General features: G+C 41.1%; 1 protein-coding gene across 3 annotated transcripts; it reads left to right on the top strand.

Annotated features, from left to right (window-relative positions):
* Positions 1-3,419: 3,419 nt before the first annotated feature.
* NIPA2 (NIPA magnesium transporter 2) lies at positions 3,420-16,733 on the top strand. Of its 3 annotated transcripts, none has more exons than XM_048324762.1 (8): positions 3,420-3,557; positions 6,997-7,050; positions 10,869-10,929; positions 11,297-11,495; positions 13,200-13,256; positions 13,993-14,083; positions 14,629-14,789; positions 15,755-16,733. In XM_048324762.1, the coding sequence occupies exons 4-8, from the start codon at positions 11,357-11,359 to the stop codon at positions 16,390-16,392; spliced, it is 1,086 nt and encodes a 361-aa protein (XP_048180719.1). In that variant the 5' UTR covers positions 3,420-3,557; positions 6,997-7,050; positions 10,869-10,929; positions 11,297-11,356; the 3' UTR covers positions 16,393-16,733. The 3 variants fall into 3 exon arrangements, with proteins under 3 accessions (XP_048180719.1, XP_048180738.1, XP_048180728.1); XM_048324771.1 differs by lacking the exon at positions 3,420-3,557 and adding an exon at positions 3,640-3,673; XM_048324781.1 differs by lacking the exon at positions 6,997-7,050.
* The last annotated feature ends 1,066 nt before the right edge of the window (positions 16,734-17,799 follow it).

Genomic DNA, 17,799 nt, shown 5'->3' with positions numbered 1-17,799 from the left:
AAAATTTCGCAGAGAACTGTCTTCCGTGGGAAGGATCCCACAGCACAGCAGAAGAAAGTCTTTTCCTTAAGCATACTGAAGAAAGATTTTTAAGAAGTGGAATACTGACCAAAACCCCATGTTTTGTTTCCCTGCACGGTCGGCGGAAAGAGGGAGGGACTGGGAAAGAAAGGTGTTCTGAAAGTTTGCTTTGGTTCTCATTACCCTTTTTACTTTTAATTCTGTTAATAATAAATCTTCTTTATACTGTTTAAGTTTTAAACCTGTTTTGCCTTAAAGTGGTTTTTTTTTTCAATAATCCTTATTTCAACTCATGATAATGACGTTTTCAATTCCCTCTCCTCTGCTATAGCAAAAGAACTAAGTAGATGGTTTTTTTGTGGGTGCCTGGCACTTAGCCAGCATCAGACCACAACAGGGATGCATTGATATAACTACCAGTCAAAATTCAAAATTATCTTTAAACAAGGAAACTAGCTCCTCAATATTAAATGTATGCAGTGGAAAAGATGGGTATGGATTTTTTACTGCAATTTTATTTGTAAAGGTATTGATGATATTAATGCAATGTACTAAGATAAGACCAGAAAACTAGGAAGGCTTTCACTTCTGCATGCGGCATCTCTGATTTTTAAGTAGGTAGGATAAGGAGTCTGTATGTTGTTAGCAAGAAAATTCAGCTATCTATTCTTGTCTTGTGCATCTTAGGAGCTAGGCCTCTGAGGCAGCAGCATTGTGGTAAAGGCAAATGTGCCATTAACACCACTGGTATTGTTGAAAGTCTGGGACATAATCAATCCTAAGCATATTTATCTCAACAACACAGTTCATATGGGGAGAGTGTTAAACACAAAAATCTCATTGTGTCAAAAGAAAAAAAATATTCCTGTTGATTTTTGTGGGGTTTGTTCTACAAGTCTTAAGCAGAATCCCTGAAGTTCCTTGTAAGTGACACTGCAGGTGTTGCACAAGTAGACTCACAGACATGGTTTCTTTGTTCTACTGAGCTGTCTTCATGAAACACAGCAGGGAAGTGGTCACCAGAGACCCTGTCAGGGCTTACTGAGGTTGTATTTTTGCTCTTTGCCCTTTTAAACTTTACAAGATGTTTATACACATAGGAGATACTAAGCCCTGAAAAATCCTGTCCATAGCCATGCAGAAGTACCTACACTGTCCTCTCTCATGAAATTCCTTGGGCATAAGGATGGTTTGCACAGATGAACTGCACTATGAGAATGGCTTAAGTTAGGCAGATTACCAACATTCTCATGCTTGGAGTTCTTGCCAGATACTCAGCAAACATGCCTGAAATACTGTTCTGTTGTAAATTACTCTGAGATGGTTTGAGTATTTTCCATTACTGAGCACAACCTTTGGCTTTAAAGTAAGTATTTAATGTGCCAAATTTTGTGCCAAATTGAAGCACTTGAACTCATACTTTGTGTGAACAGATGTATGTATGTTAAGCAGAACTAGCAGTTGAAGAAACACAAGGAAGGAGATTAACAGAATGACTGAAGTTCCACAAGGGTCTAAAATGCTTGGAGGAGTCCAATTAATATTTTCAGGTATTTATTCATTACTGTTTTAGCTTGGTTGAGAGGTGTTTCTGAAGGGAGGAGAGCAGAGGGAGACAAGAGTGGAAAGGGAAGACTGAATTGACTTGCTTCTTGTTTAACTCAGGAATATGTACACATACACATTATCAGCACTTGGCATGATCACAGGCACATGTAGTTCTTATAGTTCCTTTAAACTTTGAACCTAGCTATCAGTACTTAGATACTTCTGTTTATACTGTACTGGTTTAGGTGGTACAGGTTTTAATTTTTTAATCCATTTGAGAAACCATTTTCACCAGCTGTTAACTTTTTCAAAGACTTCACAGTTTTGGTATCTTTTGGTAAACCACAGAAAAGCCAGTGTCCTACTGTGTCATTACTTAGGTAATGACTCTAAATTGTTTAGCAGCCTTTCTATATTAAAGTATGTTTTTATATACACACACACAAAACTATTTTATAAGTGCAAAGTTCATGTCAAGAATACTAGATTAGTTTTATAATGGGGAATGGAATGTTGCCTTAGAGAATAAAATAGGCTTAACATTTATCCATGTGCTTTGAGTGGTGTAGAAATTTGATTTTTGTGACAGAGTGAGATATAACAGGCGGGTAAAGTGATGAGGAGTGGCTTTGTTACGGGTATCCCACAAGGGAAAGCCAAGATTGGTTTTGTTTCCAGGTCTTTCCAGGTTTAGCAAAAATGAAGCAGCTGCTTGTGCAGACTAGGATAATGTCAACATAAATGCTGAGAAGGCTAAAAAAATAGGAACTGCTTTAACTAAGGAATGTGACAAAACTGTCTTTTGTTTAAAGAGGCAGAGCTGCATCTTCCATGCAGAGCTACCACAGGTATTTTGGCAGTGTTGGTTGTTCAGACTTAGTGTTATAAGGCAGCTGCTTGAAGCATACTCACAGATAGTCCTGACGAAACCAAAGAACCCTCTGAGCCTGATGCTTGTTATGACTGTTTCAAAGACTCCTTGCTGTGTGCTGAGGACAAATATTTGTCTAACTGTATTTATCCATTTACTTAGTATGAGATTAAAGCAGTTTGGGTTGTAAAGCACGTGCTGAGAGTGGGTGACCTGGATTAAACCGATTCATTAACCGTTCCCTTTACCTGGCCCAGTAAAATGTCTCTCTCCCTTACTGCAAACAGCTTGTGTTTATTTCAGCCTGCAAAAGAGAAGGCTTCTGGGTGACCTAATTGCAGCCTCCCAGTACCTGAAGGGAACTTACAGGAAACATGGGGCAAGACTATTTATGTAGTGACAGGGCAAGAGGGAATGGTAAAAAGTGGCAGAGGGTATGCTTTAGATTAGATATTAGGAAAAATTCCGTATTGTGAGGATGATGAGGACCTGGAACAGGTTGTCCAGGGAAGTTCTGGATGTCTCATCCCTGGAAGGGTTCAAGGCCAGGCTGGATGGGGCTTTGAGCTAGCTGATCTAGTCGAAGGTGTCCCTGTCCACGGCAGGGTGGGTTGAAACTGGATGATCTTCAAGGTCCCCCCCCTTCCGACCCAAACCATCCTGTGATTGTGCGATTTTCTGTGAGTGTAAAATCTGCGCAGCGCGGACGCTGGCAGGGGCGCCGCGCGGGGTGGGTCGCGGGAATGACTTACCCCAGCTGCAGGGCCGCAGAGGGGTTCGCGACTCTGCCGGGAGCCGGCACCCGTCCGGGGGATGCCGCCAGCCCGGGAGAGGCGGGGCTGCGGGAAGGGGAATGTGACCCGCTGCGGGCGGGGCTCGGGACCGGGCCGCGCCCCTTCCGGCGGCCGCTGCCGGAACCGCGGAGCGGAGGGGGCGGACGGGCCCGGGACACCGCCTCGCCTTGCGCTGCCGCTGCGGGTCCCTCCCGTCCCGCCCGCTCATGGCGCTGGAGCGCACGGGCACCGGCCCCTCCCGCCGCCCGCTCCGGCCTCCCCCGCCCCCGTCTCCTCTTGGTTCGCCGCTTCCGGCGGGGATGTGAGAGGGGCCGTGACCGCAGGTACCGGCGGGGAGAGGCGGGGAGGGGGCCTGGCCGGCCCCTCGGGGGGCGGGGGGAGGCGGGGCTGCTTCCCCGCGAAGCGCTCGGCGCAAGGCCCTCGGCGCTGGGCGCTGCGGGTGAGGAGCGAGTGGGCCGGGGGCGCGGGCGCGGGGCTCCGGGCCTTGAGTCTGGCTGTACGAGCGCAAGGGTGGTTTCTCCATAGTGGGAAACTTGTGGTTTGGTCTGAGAAGGCCGGGATTAAAAGCTCTAAATAGGGCTGTTTGTGGGGTTCTCCCAGCGGGCAGAGGTGTCCAGGTACGGTGTGCTGGGTCTGCCCGTGCTCCGGAGCTGCTGTGCCTCGTATTGGCGTGTGCGTGTGGTTAACCAGGGAGCTAACCCGGTTCATCTTCAGTTTGGTCCAGGGTTGAATTATCCGAGGTAGAGGGTTGTGCAGCCTGGTTCTGGAGCACCTTCAGTAGTCCTTCAGAGCCCTGGTGCATCGTTTTGACGTGGAAAAAGTAATCTTAGCTTTGCACTGTAGTTCACTGTAGTCTTAAGACGCACCAGGGGACAGGTTTAGGTTGGACATTAGGAGGAATTTCTTCACAGGCAGGGTGATGAGGTATTGGAATGAGCTGACCAGGGAGGTACCTGGTGGAGTCACTGTCCCCGGAGGTGTTCAAGAAAAGACTGGACATGGTCTGTTGACGTGGTGATGGTTGGGTCACCGGTGGGACTCTATCTCAAGTGTCTCTTCCAGCCTAGTTGATTCTGTGATTCAGAGTGAAGATTTGTGTTCATTCATACACTGTGAAGTTGCCTGGATCTAACTCTTTTGTCCCTGTTTTTCCTCCCAATCTTTTTAAAGCAGTCAACTTTCTCTATTTCACTACAATGTCTTTAACATTGTTTGTAATGAAAATGTGATAAATGTAAGTCATTGTGGTTCTATCTTAATGCTTTTGATGTGCCTCATTGTATACAGTTGTGGTTTTTTCCTCTGGAAGATACCGTCTTAATCAATAGAAAATTATTCCATAAGGTTTCGTCAGTATCATTGTATTTAGAATTCAGTGTCTAGTTCTGCTTTTGTTAAAGTAGTTAATTCTCATGATAAAATCCTGGCAAAGAGAAAGCAAGTTATAACACGTTATCAGTTGTGTCAAAAGAGTAGCCGTGACTAATGTCTAGATTGGACTTTAACTTCCCGAATTATCTTAAATTTGAAACTGCCCATATTAAATACTAAAGGTGGACCTTCAGTGACCCTGTGCTGGTTGCCCCTCCCACGGGAGTGGAACTCATGTGCCAGGTACAGCAAAGATGAGGCAAGTCTTATCTTGAATCTGTTTTGATAGCTTTCCGTGAAAACAATCAATGCAGTATCAGCTGTAATGCACTGTCTGTATTTGTATTCAGTTAATGACTAATACTGTTTTAGTGAAGATACTTTTTAGCTTTATGTGAAAATGCTTTAATTAAAGGTCTTTTTTCATAGAATAACTACAAGCAGCACATGCAAAGAGTAGGTTTTTAATGTGGCATTTTTTTGTTTCTTCCTAATTTCATAAAATGGCGTGCTTGTTGCTTTTGCTTTATAAATAGAAATCTGCTGTAAAGAATTGATTTTCCCCATAGCTTATCTAAACCTTTTAAAATAGGCAACTTTAGGATAGTTATGGTATGTTTTGCTTTCTGAGCATATGATAGTGCCTCTAACATTATATATATGCATATATAGAACATAAATATTTTTTTAGCTTGCCTATGTGTAATACGCAAATAATTATGTGTATAAGCTTGGGCAGTCTTTAACTTTGACAGAGGTGGAAAACTGCAGATGTGCAGTGCAAAATTGAACGTGTTGTTTTGTAAACAGTGTATACAGAATCTGTAGGTACTGCGTGCATCCATCTTGGCCTTTGAAAGGTGCACATGACTGAAGTTTGAGCTCTTTTATTCTAATACTCTGTTGTAGCTGTCCTTCAGTGTTCTCTTTATACCTGTGTTTAAAAGCTGTGTTTGTGAGTGGATGGAATATGACTGAGGAAGGCTTGGATTTAATAATTATATATTTGGGGGGATTTTAGTAGTCTTACTGAGACTATTTCTGTGTTCATATTCCCACTGCCCCAGAGTTCTGTATATCTAAAGGGGGGCTGTGAAGGTGGTGAAGGGGGTAGAGGGGTGATGCCTGAGATGGCCACCTAAAAACAGAGACTAGACAAGAATAAGGGAATAAAGGTAGGTATTTATCTGAAGGGCCTTCAAGGTACACCCCTGGGAGTCAAGAGGCTACACCCAAGATGGACCCCAAGTCACGAGTTCTTCACACTTTTATAAGTTTGGTTCATTTGCATATCAGGGTTAATTCTCCAATTAAAACTTCAGTTAATGATGTAATTTCCCCAAGTTTACCCCCCTTCTTAAGACGTTAGTTTACACATTTTGGGCCCAGGACAATCTGGGTGTCCTTGGAGAGCAAGCTTGGAGAAGCTTGTTATGTCTAACTAGCATGAGAGAACAGTAGTTAACAGGCTACAAGAAACTTCAGTTACACACTGGGTGCTACAGGATTTGAAAAATATAAAAGTTAAAACCTAAGGCATGAGGGGAAGCTGTATGAGGAGCAGCTGGGGGTGCTTGGTCTGTTCAGCCTGGAGAAGAGGAGACTGAGGGGAGACCTCATCATGGTCCACAGCTTCCTCATGAGGCAAAGCAGAGGGGCAGGCACTGATCTCTTCTCTGAGGTGAACAGTGACAGGACCCAAGGGAATGGCCTGAAGTTGTGTCAGGGAAGGTTTAGGTTGGGCATTAGGAAAATGTTCTTCACCCGAAGGGTGGTTGGGCACTGGAACAGGCTCCCCAGGGAAGTGATCACAGCACCAGCCTGACAGAGTTCAAACCTGTGTGTGTTCGGGTACATGGTGTGGTTCTTGGGGCTCTCCTGTACAGGGCCAGGAGCTAGACTTGATGATCCTTGTGGGTTCCTTCCAATTCTGTGATTCTGTATAAACATCCTCTGAAAACTCACCATACTAAAGCCAGTAATTAAAACTCGATAGTAGTTATGTTGCAATAAAAGTGCCTTAGCACTTTAATTACAGAACAAAACTGAAAGGATTAGGATGCTATTTCAGTTCAACTTTAATACAGTACCTTCTAAAGAATAGCTTAGATCACAGGTTAGTTTCTTTGATTTGTGAAGTGAAAAGCAAACAAGTGAAATAAAATATATAATAAGGCAAGATGTATCTAAGGAAGATGAAATCAAAAATCATACTGATTTGTTATTCAAGTGTTTTTAAAACAAAAATCCTCTTCCTTTTTAAAGCATAGATGGACATTGTAAAGTCCTCTATGTCATGCATGAAAATTAATTTGGCTTGAAATAATGGACATAATATTTTTGCCAAATTCTTTACATGCCAATTAATGTTATTTTAAATTTCTGTTTTAGAAACCTAACTTCGAAATACTTAAGTGAATGCCTCTGGATTTTGGAACAAAATTGGTATGTATAATGAGCCTTCTAAAGGCTCATCACCGAACATTTGGACTTATGTTTTGTTAGGGAATGTTTGTTTCATGTAGTTTTATGCTTGTGGAAAGGAAGAAGGGAACACATAATAGCCAACAAGACACATAATAGTCAATGCGTGTTTGTTAAAGCAACTTGTTGATTCAACCCCCTTTTCTTCCATGACAAGCTTTATGGCTAGAAGGGCATTAAATAGCTGCTTAATTCCAATGTTAGAAACACAAAACTTCTCATGGAGCTCTTGTAAACTAGCAGAATTGACAGTAAAATACCACAGAACAGTTTGAAAGATGCAGAATGGCTATACCTAGAGTATTACTGTCTTGCCAAAGCAGGCCTTTGTTTAAAAATATTCCCTCATGTCTGAATCTTTGGCTGTTTAATGTTATTGATCTGGCTCAAAAGACAAAGAAATAATCAATGACACTGGGCAGGGAAGGATTGCCAGTGTGTAACCTTGGTTGAATGTTTTCAGGAAACATTTCTAAAGAAAAGATGTTTTTTATAGGAGCAAATGGAAGATATTATACCCAGCCAGGAATAATTTGCTATACAAATGCAGGAGGTTATACTAATAGAGAAGTTGAAAATGAGTCAACAGTAGGTGACTGCAGACAAAGGGCTAAGAAAACCACCTGATTTGGATGTTTGAAAAGAAATACAGTCTACCACTGTATTGCAGAAGTGATAATAACTCAAACTAAAGTACTGTATGCAGCTTTGGAAATTGCACTTTATAAAGCTATTGGGAAAGGACCCAGAGGGTGGCACAGCAGGAGGTGCCAAGCACCTAACCTGCAGAGTAATGTTGATATGTGGATACAGAGATAAAGCAACTTGTATCTTTTTCCAGTCTGGAGTGGAAAAACACAATGGGATTTGGTAGTGAAAGTGAAGATGATTAGATAATGAGAGTTCCTAATGGCATCAAAGCATGGCTGCCATGTTTGTGAAGTTTCCTTTGCAAGTATTTTGTGGGAGAAGCTTGGCTGAATTATCTGCAATGAGGAGCAGCAGTGAATTATGTAGTACATGGCAAAGGGTTGAAGTAAATGGCCTGTTAAGGTCATTTTTTTGCTTATGGCATCATCCTGTTCCTGGTTGAAAAGAGCAGGTTTTAGAAAAGATTCTTGAATTTAAATAATTTAGCATAGATTTAGATTACTTCTTGTAAGTCTTTTAAGACTGTCTACTGAACTCCAGAGGGCTTGTGGCCAAGTAAGCAAAGTTGGAGCAATGCACCTTGTCTGCCTTTTCCAGCTCTAGTTATTGCTTCCATACAGTATACAGCTTGTAGAAGTGATACTAATTTGCTTTGGCTGGTAATTCCCACATTCTTACTTATGCTGATCTGTTTTTAAATGTAAAATATTGCTTCATCTTATTATACCACTTTTAGTGTTTCTGAATATTTAGGGAGCGCACTTGCTACAATAAATGTAACAACTGTTGAGCATTGTGTTTGTGCTACTTTTGAGAGAAAATGACTTTTGAGCAAAGAAGCGTTACCTCGTGTTTTAGAGTCTGTATCTTGCTAGCATTTGTGATACATTTTGGTTACATCTTGAAAATAAGCAACAAAACTTTGTGGCTAATCTGGATTTGCTTGTCTCCCACAGTTTTTTTTTCTCATTCCAAGTTTCTGCATCTCTCCCTGTCTGATAACCTTCAAACCCAGTTCCCTGTGTGGTCTGTCATTGCACTGCTGCGCACTGAGAGTTATGACTCATGATGCCAGCAGATCCACAGGCAGTTCATTAATGAGTGGCTCTTGGAGGTGTGGTAGATGTTGTAGCTTCTGTGAGTAGGAGAGTCTCAGCCCTTCATTACTTCTCTGAAATCAGAGCAGGAAACTAGTACTCCTCCATGACACTGCTGGTCTTGAGTGGATGAAGTGTTCTATGTGTTAAAATCAGCTGTGAACTTGATTGAAGAACCTTTGCAGAGCTACACGACTGCCAGCTTTATTTAACTCCTACATTTTCCGGCTTCTCTCTGTTTATAACCTAGTAGTGGCCCTGGCTGCTGGAATGAAACAGCTTTGGCACGTCCCAAGGCAGGAAAATGAGAGGCGTATTTATTCCAGAAACTGCTCATTTCATGGCATTTTCTTTTCTCATGCCCTTAGATAATTTTTCTTGATTATATTAATGAGGATGCATTAGTTCTTCTTTTATTAAGTTTTAGGGTTAGAATTAAAGTCCTGATTTCCTGAAGTGCAAAACTTCCAGTGCTTGGTACTGCTTTGACCTTGCACATGTCAGTTCTACACGTGCAAATTATATCTGTGCTGTATGCAGTGGGAACCAGATCTCTTCAGAGCAGCTGTGTCCAGCATGACTGTGTGATGTTTGTCTGCAACTGTAGACATCTGAATAAACCTTAGGTGGAAATAAGGTAGTCCAGCCCAAGCAGAAATGCACACTGGTCACGTGTGTGAGGACAAATAAACTTGATGGGAGGAGCTAGCAGTAATTTATCTGAATTTATGTAATTTATGTGGTTGAGATATGAGTTCTTTACAAGGTTAACAAAGTGGTTGACAGGGCAAGTCAGTGTATTTGGGACATGGGGGAAAGTAGAAATACTAGGTTTCAAAGTGTAGCATCCTTTTCAAGTCTAAATTCATAAAACTACCTGTGAGCACGCAAGTTTCCTCGTTCTTCTGCAATCAAATTCTTCCTCTGCTGCAAAGAAAAGCAGCCTGTGCTTCTCCCTTGTTTCTGGAATGCAGTGGGTGGAAGGTGTCAGGATGGGACTAACTGATGCTCTTTTCCTCTGTCAGTGTAGGTGAAGGTATGCAAACCAGGGAGAGAAGAAAAGGAAAAGAAAAATGTGGTTTTGCCAATATGGAGAGTTCTCCTTTAGTAAAAAGCTGCACTAGTAAAAATAATCCCATTAGTAATGTAATTAAAGTCGCAACTGTTGAAAAAACCTGTAAATGATAATGCTTAGCAAAACCAGCCCCTGCTCCCCCAGGTGATGCTATACCACTGTCACATTTTGCACCAGCTGGAGTTGGAAGAACATTCTTAGCTCGGTTACCTGAACAGAGAGCCTTACACCAGCTAGAACAGATGGTAGAGAGAACAGTCACAAAAGTCTTATGTATTTTCCTTGCGTTAAAAACTTCTTCAAGGAACTGAAAGTCTTGTTTGAACTCAAAACCAGGATGATATTTTATGCAGTTGGTGAGGTGGCTGGGTTTGGTCTGTCTCACGCACTGATGATTTGTCTTTCTTGGTTTTGTTTGATAGGTGGTTTTGTATCATGCAAGAGTCTAGTTTATTTTTTAAAGTGGCTAGAAAGTGAAAGCACTCTCTTGTAGATCATTTACTTAGTTTGTCCTACAAAATAAGATATTAAAAATTACTGTGCAAGGATTAAGGGAAGAGGATTTGAGAATTTTGAGCTGTGGCTCTTGCAGCATTTTGAGCAGTGCTATGTTGATTGCTTATTGTTTTCCTCTACATTTTCACAGCCTAACTGGATGCAAGTAAGAGGATCTGTGTTCAGTTTTAATGCTAACCTACCAGTAGCTCTGCTAGGTTTTCCTAGAGGTATAGCACATCAATCAAAGCTGAAAGCATGAAAGTACAGGGAAAAGTAATATTGAAAGGTGCTTCATACAAGTATGGGAAACTCTATAAAATAAATTAACAAACAAAGGCCTTATTTCTTGCCAGATTTTCCTGTTAAAGTGTAATTGGATGTGCATGCATGTGAGATTTGTTTGTATTATGAAGATGGCTATATGATTAAACATCTAATACTCTCTTTAATTTTTCTAGGGAGTTTATATGGAAGAAATGCTGCAACTGTTCTCAAACTCTTTTACAAACTGATTTCAATGTAAGTAAATTTTTTATCAATATCACTAGTTACATGGTGCGCCAGACACAGATCTGTGTACTCAATGAAAAGAAAAATAAATGACATATTTGTAAAATTTCCCTGCAGTTTCTAAAAGAATTTTTATTTGGGTTTCAGGTTTTATATTTCAGGCCAGAAACCCTCCCTTCTCTGTGTTCAAACTTGTTAGTTACTCATCCTTAGTGCAAGGTTACCCATGCTTCAGAGATTGCCATTTTTTTGGTTAACCTCTCTTAGAAGAGGCCATTTACAGGAGAACCAGTCACATGAGCTGTTGAGGATTTTCCTATACAGCACGTATTTCTACCAGCTTAATTCTAATGTATTTATTTTGCTCGTGTTTCAGTTGAGTAACAGAAGTTCTACTCCTCATTGATCAATGTGACAGTGTTTAGTAGCTTACGAGATGAGCCAAACTCGTGGGAGGTATGACTTCTGTATTGGTCTGGTGTTGGCTATGAGTTCCAGCATTTTCATTGGAGGAAGTTTCATCCTGAAAAAGAAAGGTCTCCTCCGGTTAGCCAGGAAAGGCTCCATGAGAGCAGGTAAATACATACATCTTTTAATAAATTGCTGATGTTTAGATATTGCTGTTTAACAGAAGATTATTTCTGTTCATTAGTTCATTAAACTAATGGTCTTGTTTTGACTTTTTTGGTTTTCTGTTACATGTATATGAAACCTAAAACACAGAGCTGGTGTATTTTTTCTCTGGTGTCAGATAGCTGTAACTGTGTGTGACACATGCTATTTAATGCATATGTAATGCCCTCTGGGGACACTTGTCAAAGGATTCCTTTGTATGTCAGTTAAATCTAAATTGTTCTTGCAAATTGAACTTGGAAGCAGCACTCTTAACTATATATGTGCTCCTGAATGAGTGGATTTAAGAGAGTGTTAACTGTGTTTGGGTGTCAGGAGATTGTTTTAGAAAACTAAAAACCACGTGTAGTAATTGAGTGTGATGAGTAGTATCCCTCAAGGCTTCATACTGGAAGCAGTGCTATTAAGTATCTTCACCAGTGATACAGACAGTGGGATTGATTGAGTGCGCTGGCAGCGTGTTTGTGGATCACACCAGGCTGAGGGGGGCAGCTGATGCTCTAGAGCGAGGAAGTGCTGTCCAGAGGGACCTGGATGGACTTGAGGAGTGGGTCTGTGCAAACCTCATGAAGTTCAACAAGAACCAGAGCAAGGTGCTGCACCTGTGTCAGGGCAACCTCCAGTATCAACAGAGGCTGGGGGATGGACTGATGGAGAGCAGCCCTGCCCAGAAGTGCTTGCAGGTGCTGGTGGATGAGAGGCTGAACATGACCCAGCAATGTGCACTCAGCCCAGAGAGCCAAACTTATCCAAATCAGGTGTGACAGCAGGGTGAGGGAGGGGATTCTGCCCCTCTGCTTTGCTCTGGCAAGACCCCAGCTGCAGTGCTGCAGACAGCTCTGGGATCCCAATCTGGGAAGGACATGGACCTGTTGGAGCAAGTCCAGAGAAGGGCCATGAAAATGATCAGAGGGACAGAACACTTCTATGAGAATAGGCTGACAGAGTTGGGATTGTTCAGCCTGGAGAAGAAAAGGGTCTTGGCAGACCTTATAGCACCTTCCAGTACCAAAAGGGGGCTTATAAAAGACAGATTTTTTTTTTTTTTCCCCCCACCAGGGCCTGTAGTGACAGGACATGGGGCAATGGCTTTAAATTGAAAGAAGATAGATTTAGGTAGGATAGCTGCAGCATCTGCAGACGATTCAGAAGGTTGACTATGAATATTTTTATTCAGTACCTGTCATCTTTGCTTCTAAAAGATGGTTGATCTTGAGATACATAATTCATGCACCCTAGTTTGGAATGAGAAAATGTGATGTTTGTATATGTAATCAATCACGTATAAACCATGTACAATTTCCACAGAGTAGCAGTCTTATAGTAAGAGAAACATAACTTGGCTTTTCATGTCATTTCAGTGATTGGAAAGAACTGTTTCTCAGGGTAATGCAGATATGATCATCAGTGCCATTTCTAATACAAAAGAAATGAAATAACTTGTTATCAAAGGAGGCTGTAGGAGGCACATGCACATCAGAAATTGAAGATGCTTTGATTTCAACCCCTCTACCTAGAAAGCCTAGGTATCAAAAGGCTACTCATGTTTTTAAGGACATGGGTTGCAAAAATTATGTTATGGCAGTGTTATTAGTGATGGGGCGTCGTTGTTTTTAGTGGAATAGCCAACATTCTTTCAATTTTAGGTCAAGGTGGTCATGCATACCTTAAGGAATGGCTATGGTGGGCTGGACTTCTTTCAAGTAAGTGTCAAAAATTATTCATCTAAGTGTCAAAAATTTGTATTGTATAATTTTAATAAATAATTATGCCACAGATGGCAGTATGGTTACAAAAAAAGGGAATGAGATTGGGATTCTACAATACATGGTAATGTTATTCATGCATGCAGTTCTAATGATTTTACTGTAACTTCTCTCACATCAGAAATTCTTCCTTTAATGTAACTGCCCTCTTTGTGCAGTGGTTTTGTATGTCTTTGCTACCATATGCATTCTGTTTTTTGTCTCAGCAGAAAAGTGCTTAGATATATAGGATTTCTTAAAGGGAATCATATTTTGGGATTATGCCTGTTTTCTGAATTTTTTTATTGCTTGAACTCTCAATTTACCGGCTGCAGGTAACTGTGGCTTACTGTATGTGCTGTGCTATATCCTGCTATTGCAGATTTCTCCATGCAGAACTTCATGAGTCAAGCTGGCAGGCTGGGGGGCTACAACATAGACGCTAAAATAAAGCACCTTCTGATTTGGTAGAATCAATTCTAATACCTGTGGCAGTTCCACAGCCTGTTTTTAAAATGTAATAGTGGGGGAGAGGGGCAGGGGTGTGTTCTGCTAGTACTGTTAGCTGAATGCTATAGTTAGAATTCTCCATTGTTCCCTTGCTGCGTGTTTGTGTCTACATGACCTCTTGCCCTGAATCAGAGGTTTGTTGCATGACAGCCTAACTCAGGTTTTAATTCCTGTTCCTGTGCAGTGGGAGCTGGCGAAGTAGCGAACTTTGCTGCCTATGCTTTTGCACCAGCTACATTAGTGACTCCTCTAGGAGCTCTCAGTGTTCTTGTAAGGTAAGAAACACTAACAGACAGCAGTGTGAATTGAGAGACAAAAGTAAAACACTTATTTAGAAATATGTCACTGAACTATGCTGTAATAAATGGGGTTTCTTCTTCATAATAGAGTGCTTATAAACATCAGGAGTAACTTTTAAGTTTCTCCAAATATGTAGTGGCTATGATATAAAAGGGTTCTAGCAATGCATCTCCACGTCCATCTCTGAAAAGCTATTGTCTTCTGCATTTCAAAAACACGGTGATTACAACAGAGCAGTATTTTCATTCCTAAGTAAATTTTCGTCTGTCTTAAATTATTTTTGCAAGTTCTTAGATACAGCATTTTTTTAGCAGGCAGCATAAAAAAGGGGTTCTGGGCAGAGATGTCAAATATTAACAGGTAGTTCTGTCCATAGCAAGTACCTTAAGATAGAAAATAGCTGGTTTTAAGCTGCACATTGTGTATGCAAGTGACTTGTACAGTCAAAACAACCTGTAAGCTGATGAGCAAATGGATATTACTAATTCCATGTTTGTTGGTGCCTTTTTTTATTTCTTAGTGCCATTCTGTCATCCTTCTTTTTAAATGAAAAACTTAATTTACATGGAAAAATAGGGTGTTTGTTAAGTATACTGGGATCAACTGTGATGGTAATTCATGCTCCACAAGAGGAAGAAGTAGAAACTTTGGATGAAATGTCCCACAAACTAGGTGATCCAGGTAAGAAAAATGCTGGCTTGATATGTACACAGCCCATCATTTCTTCATTATATAGTTTCATTACTGCTGCTCTCAAGTTCCAGGAAGATGGCCTTGTCTGCTTCATGTAGACATGTTGTTCAAATGAAGTAGAGATTTGAATTCTGTAATATAATTCCATAGGAACCTTTGCGTGATGCCAATGAACTTGTCTGGCCTTGAATAAAGTGTCTTGATGGCAACCACTGAGGTGATTGTTCAAACAAATGCAGCAGCACAGGTAGATAAACAAAACTTCTATAAATTTTGATTGAAGTGTGTCATCTCCAAGCCCAACTTTGAGCTGTCCTTAAAATGAAAAAGTAGGTGTTGTGGTGTCTGCTGAGAAGTAAAATCCTAGAGATGAGCTGCTGTGCCTACATGGAAGATGAGCACTCAAAAATGCACATCTGCAAAATACTAATTATACAAAGGCAATTCCAATCTTAAACATGAGGAAATAGCCAGCACAGAGATTAAAAAGCTGTTCTTAAGGAATGACCTGATCATTGGAAACCTGCTGATGAATACAGCCACCTGCCAAAATGTATCTCCTAAAAAAGACTCAATTCAGACTCAAGCCTGTGTCCAGTGGCATCTACACCTCAGTGAATCTAGGTGTAAGGCAATTTAGCAATCTAATCCTGCAGTCGTCTTGACAATAGACTGGTAAAAGTAGTAGAGCATGCCTGAGGTACTTTCTTTGTTTTGGCTAGCTCACTCTAGCATCATCTAAACTGTGATGGTGGAGGAGTAATGAGAAACATCCTGAACTCTTCTGTTTAAGCTGAGGCAGTCCAACTGTTAATGAGTGTTTTCCCTGCAGCCCTAAGATAAGTACCCCTGCTTCTGATAGAGTCCATAAGTAACAAGTGTGTCCATTAATAATAATTAATATTAATTTATAGTGTCTATAAATAACAAGACTTTTTTTTCCCCAACCATAGGTTTTGTGGTCTTCGCAACGCTCGTTGTCATTGTGTCTTTAATTCTAATATGTGTGGTGGGACCTCGCCACGGACAGACCAACATTCTCGTGTACATAACAATTTGCTCTGTAATTGGAGCCTTATCAGTCTCCTGTGTAAAAGGTCTGGGCATCACTATAAAGGAACTTTTTGCAGGAAAACCAGTGCTGAAACATCCCTTGTCTTGGATTCTGCTGCTAAGCCTTACTGTCTGTGTGAGCACGCAGATCAACTATTTAAACAGGGCTCTGGATATATTCAACACTTCAATAGTGACTCCAATATATTATGTAATCTTTACAACATCTGTTTTAACTTGTTCTGCCATCCTTTTCAAGGAATGGCAACACATGGCGGCTGATGACATTATCGGCACCTTCAGTGGCTTCCTGACTATTATTGTGGGGATCTTTTTATTGCATGCCTTCAAAGATGTTAACTTCACCCTAGCAAACCTGCCCCTCTCTCTGCGGAAGGATGATAGAGCAGCAAATGGCACTTTGCTGAGCACATTTGACAGCTTTAATGATGATGAAGAAAGTTCTGCCTGCCTAGGTGAAATGCAATCCACTGAGAGTCTCTCAGCCAGGAGAAATGGAAGCCTGTCAGCCTTCTGAAAATATCTACGTGTTACTTAAGAACAATTCTGTAACCCTGGAATTTTTTTTTCTCCTGTGAAATGTCTGAGCTTGTCGGGAAATTCATGTACTTTTTAACAGTATGTGTAGACAATCGTTGATTTCTGAGTTCGATTAGTTTGGATAAAGAACACTGAAATGGTTTTTATTTGCCTTATTTTTACTTTAAAAAGTACTAAAATTACCTCAGACCACAACTGGTTTTGTTGCTTAAGTTATGTGTAAATACTTTCATTTCATTCTTCTGTTTTTAAGATGTATTGCACTAATTACAATTTTATCAAAAATAAATGGCTTTATTTCTGCATTGGTGGTAAAAAGGTTGCAGCAAAACTGGATCCTTTGTACTTGTGCCCTGACCATGGAGTGACTGTAACCATATTGAAACAGGAGCTGCAGCAACTACTCCTGTCCTAGTTTGTAAAAGAGAAAAGGGAAAGCTACAACCAAGCACAACTGATGCTTTGAAAATACTGGTTAGGTAAAGCTGTATGCAAAACTTGCTGGATTTGCATCAAAAACCCCCAGCTTTACCAAATCAGAGTAACTGGCTGGCAGAAACAAGAAGGCAGGAGCTTCTGCTCTGCTTGGATAGGTGAGATGGTGGTGAGATGGTAGCTCCTGCCACGACAATTTATGCAGAAGGAAGGATCTGAGTCATACTAGTAGTGAAAGGAGCTGTTCGCTCTTCTGTAAAAGAGGTCAGGTTCTGTCTGTGCTGCACCATGCTGCTCTGCAGACCTGTGTTCCTGATGTTACAGCTTGCTATTTTGTTTGCAGCAACACAGGCACTGGCTGCGACACTGAGTTTTTCAAAAAGAGCCAAAAAAATGAAACATTGCTTGGGAAAAAAAAAGGGTGAGGCAAGTAACTGGTAATTTAATTTTGTAAAGGCTGAAAATGAAAATTAGGGAAGAAGGTTTTATAAGAACATTTTACCATACATGTGAAATTTGGAAATACTTGAGACAGAGACTAATAGTTACTGCTGGATGTTGTCAGGTCTAGTGCTTAGTGTTTAAGAGAAATTAAGATTTTTCCTAGGACAGAAAAAATCCCAAGTTACCACCTGTGAAACAAAATTCTTCTGCTTCCTTTGGTGTGTGTCGTAACATACAAGAGGGGCAAAGGTGTCAAATAAGAAAAAGGTTCTTCAAATTCTGGTTGAAGATCAGGATTTGAGCTTCTCTGTAATCAAAAGGCAGATCACATCAGCTGTGCTCAGTCAGGGGAAAAGGTGCCTCCAGCACTTAGGCAAAAACCAGCAAAGAACCAGGGAGTGGTAGAGAAGACATCAAACAGCAGAGGAATTGCTGAACTTGGGGCTGCCTGTTCTAGTACCAAAGCACCAGCCTACCCCAGGAGCAGGTTATCATTTTACATAGT

This window comes from Corvus hawaiiensis, chromosome 2 (genome assembly GCF_020740725.1).
Source record: "Corvus hawaiiensis isolate bCorHaw1 chromosome 2, bCorHaw1.pri.cur, whole genome shotgun sequence".
Classification (NCBI taxonomy): Eukaryota; Metazoa; Chordata; class Aves; order Passeriformes; family Corvidae; genus Corvus; species Corvus hawaiiensis.
Note: the sequence above shows the minus strand (reverse complement) of the source record. Positions and strands in the feature narration are given on the sequence as shown.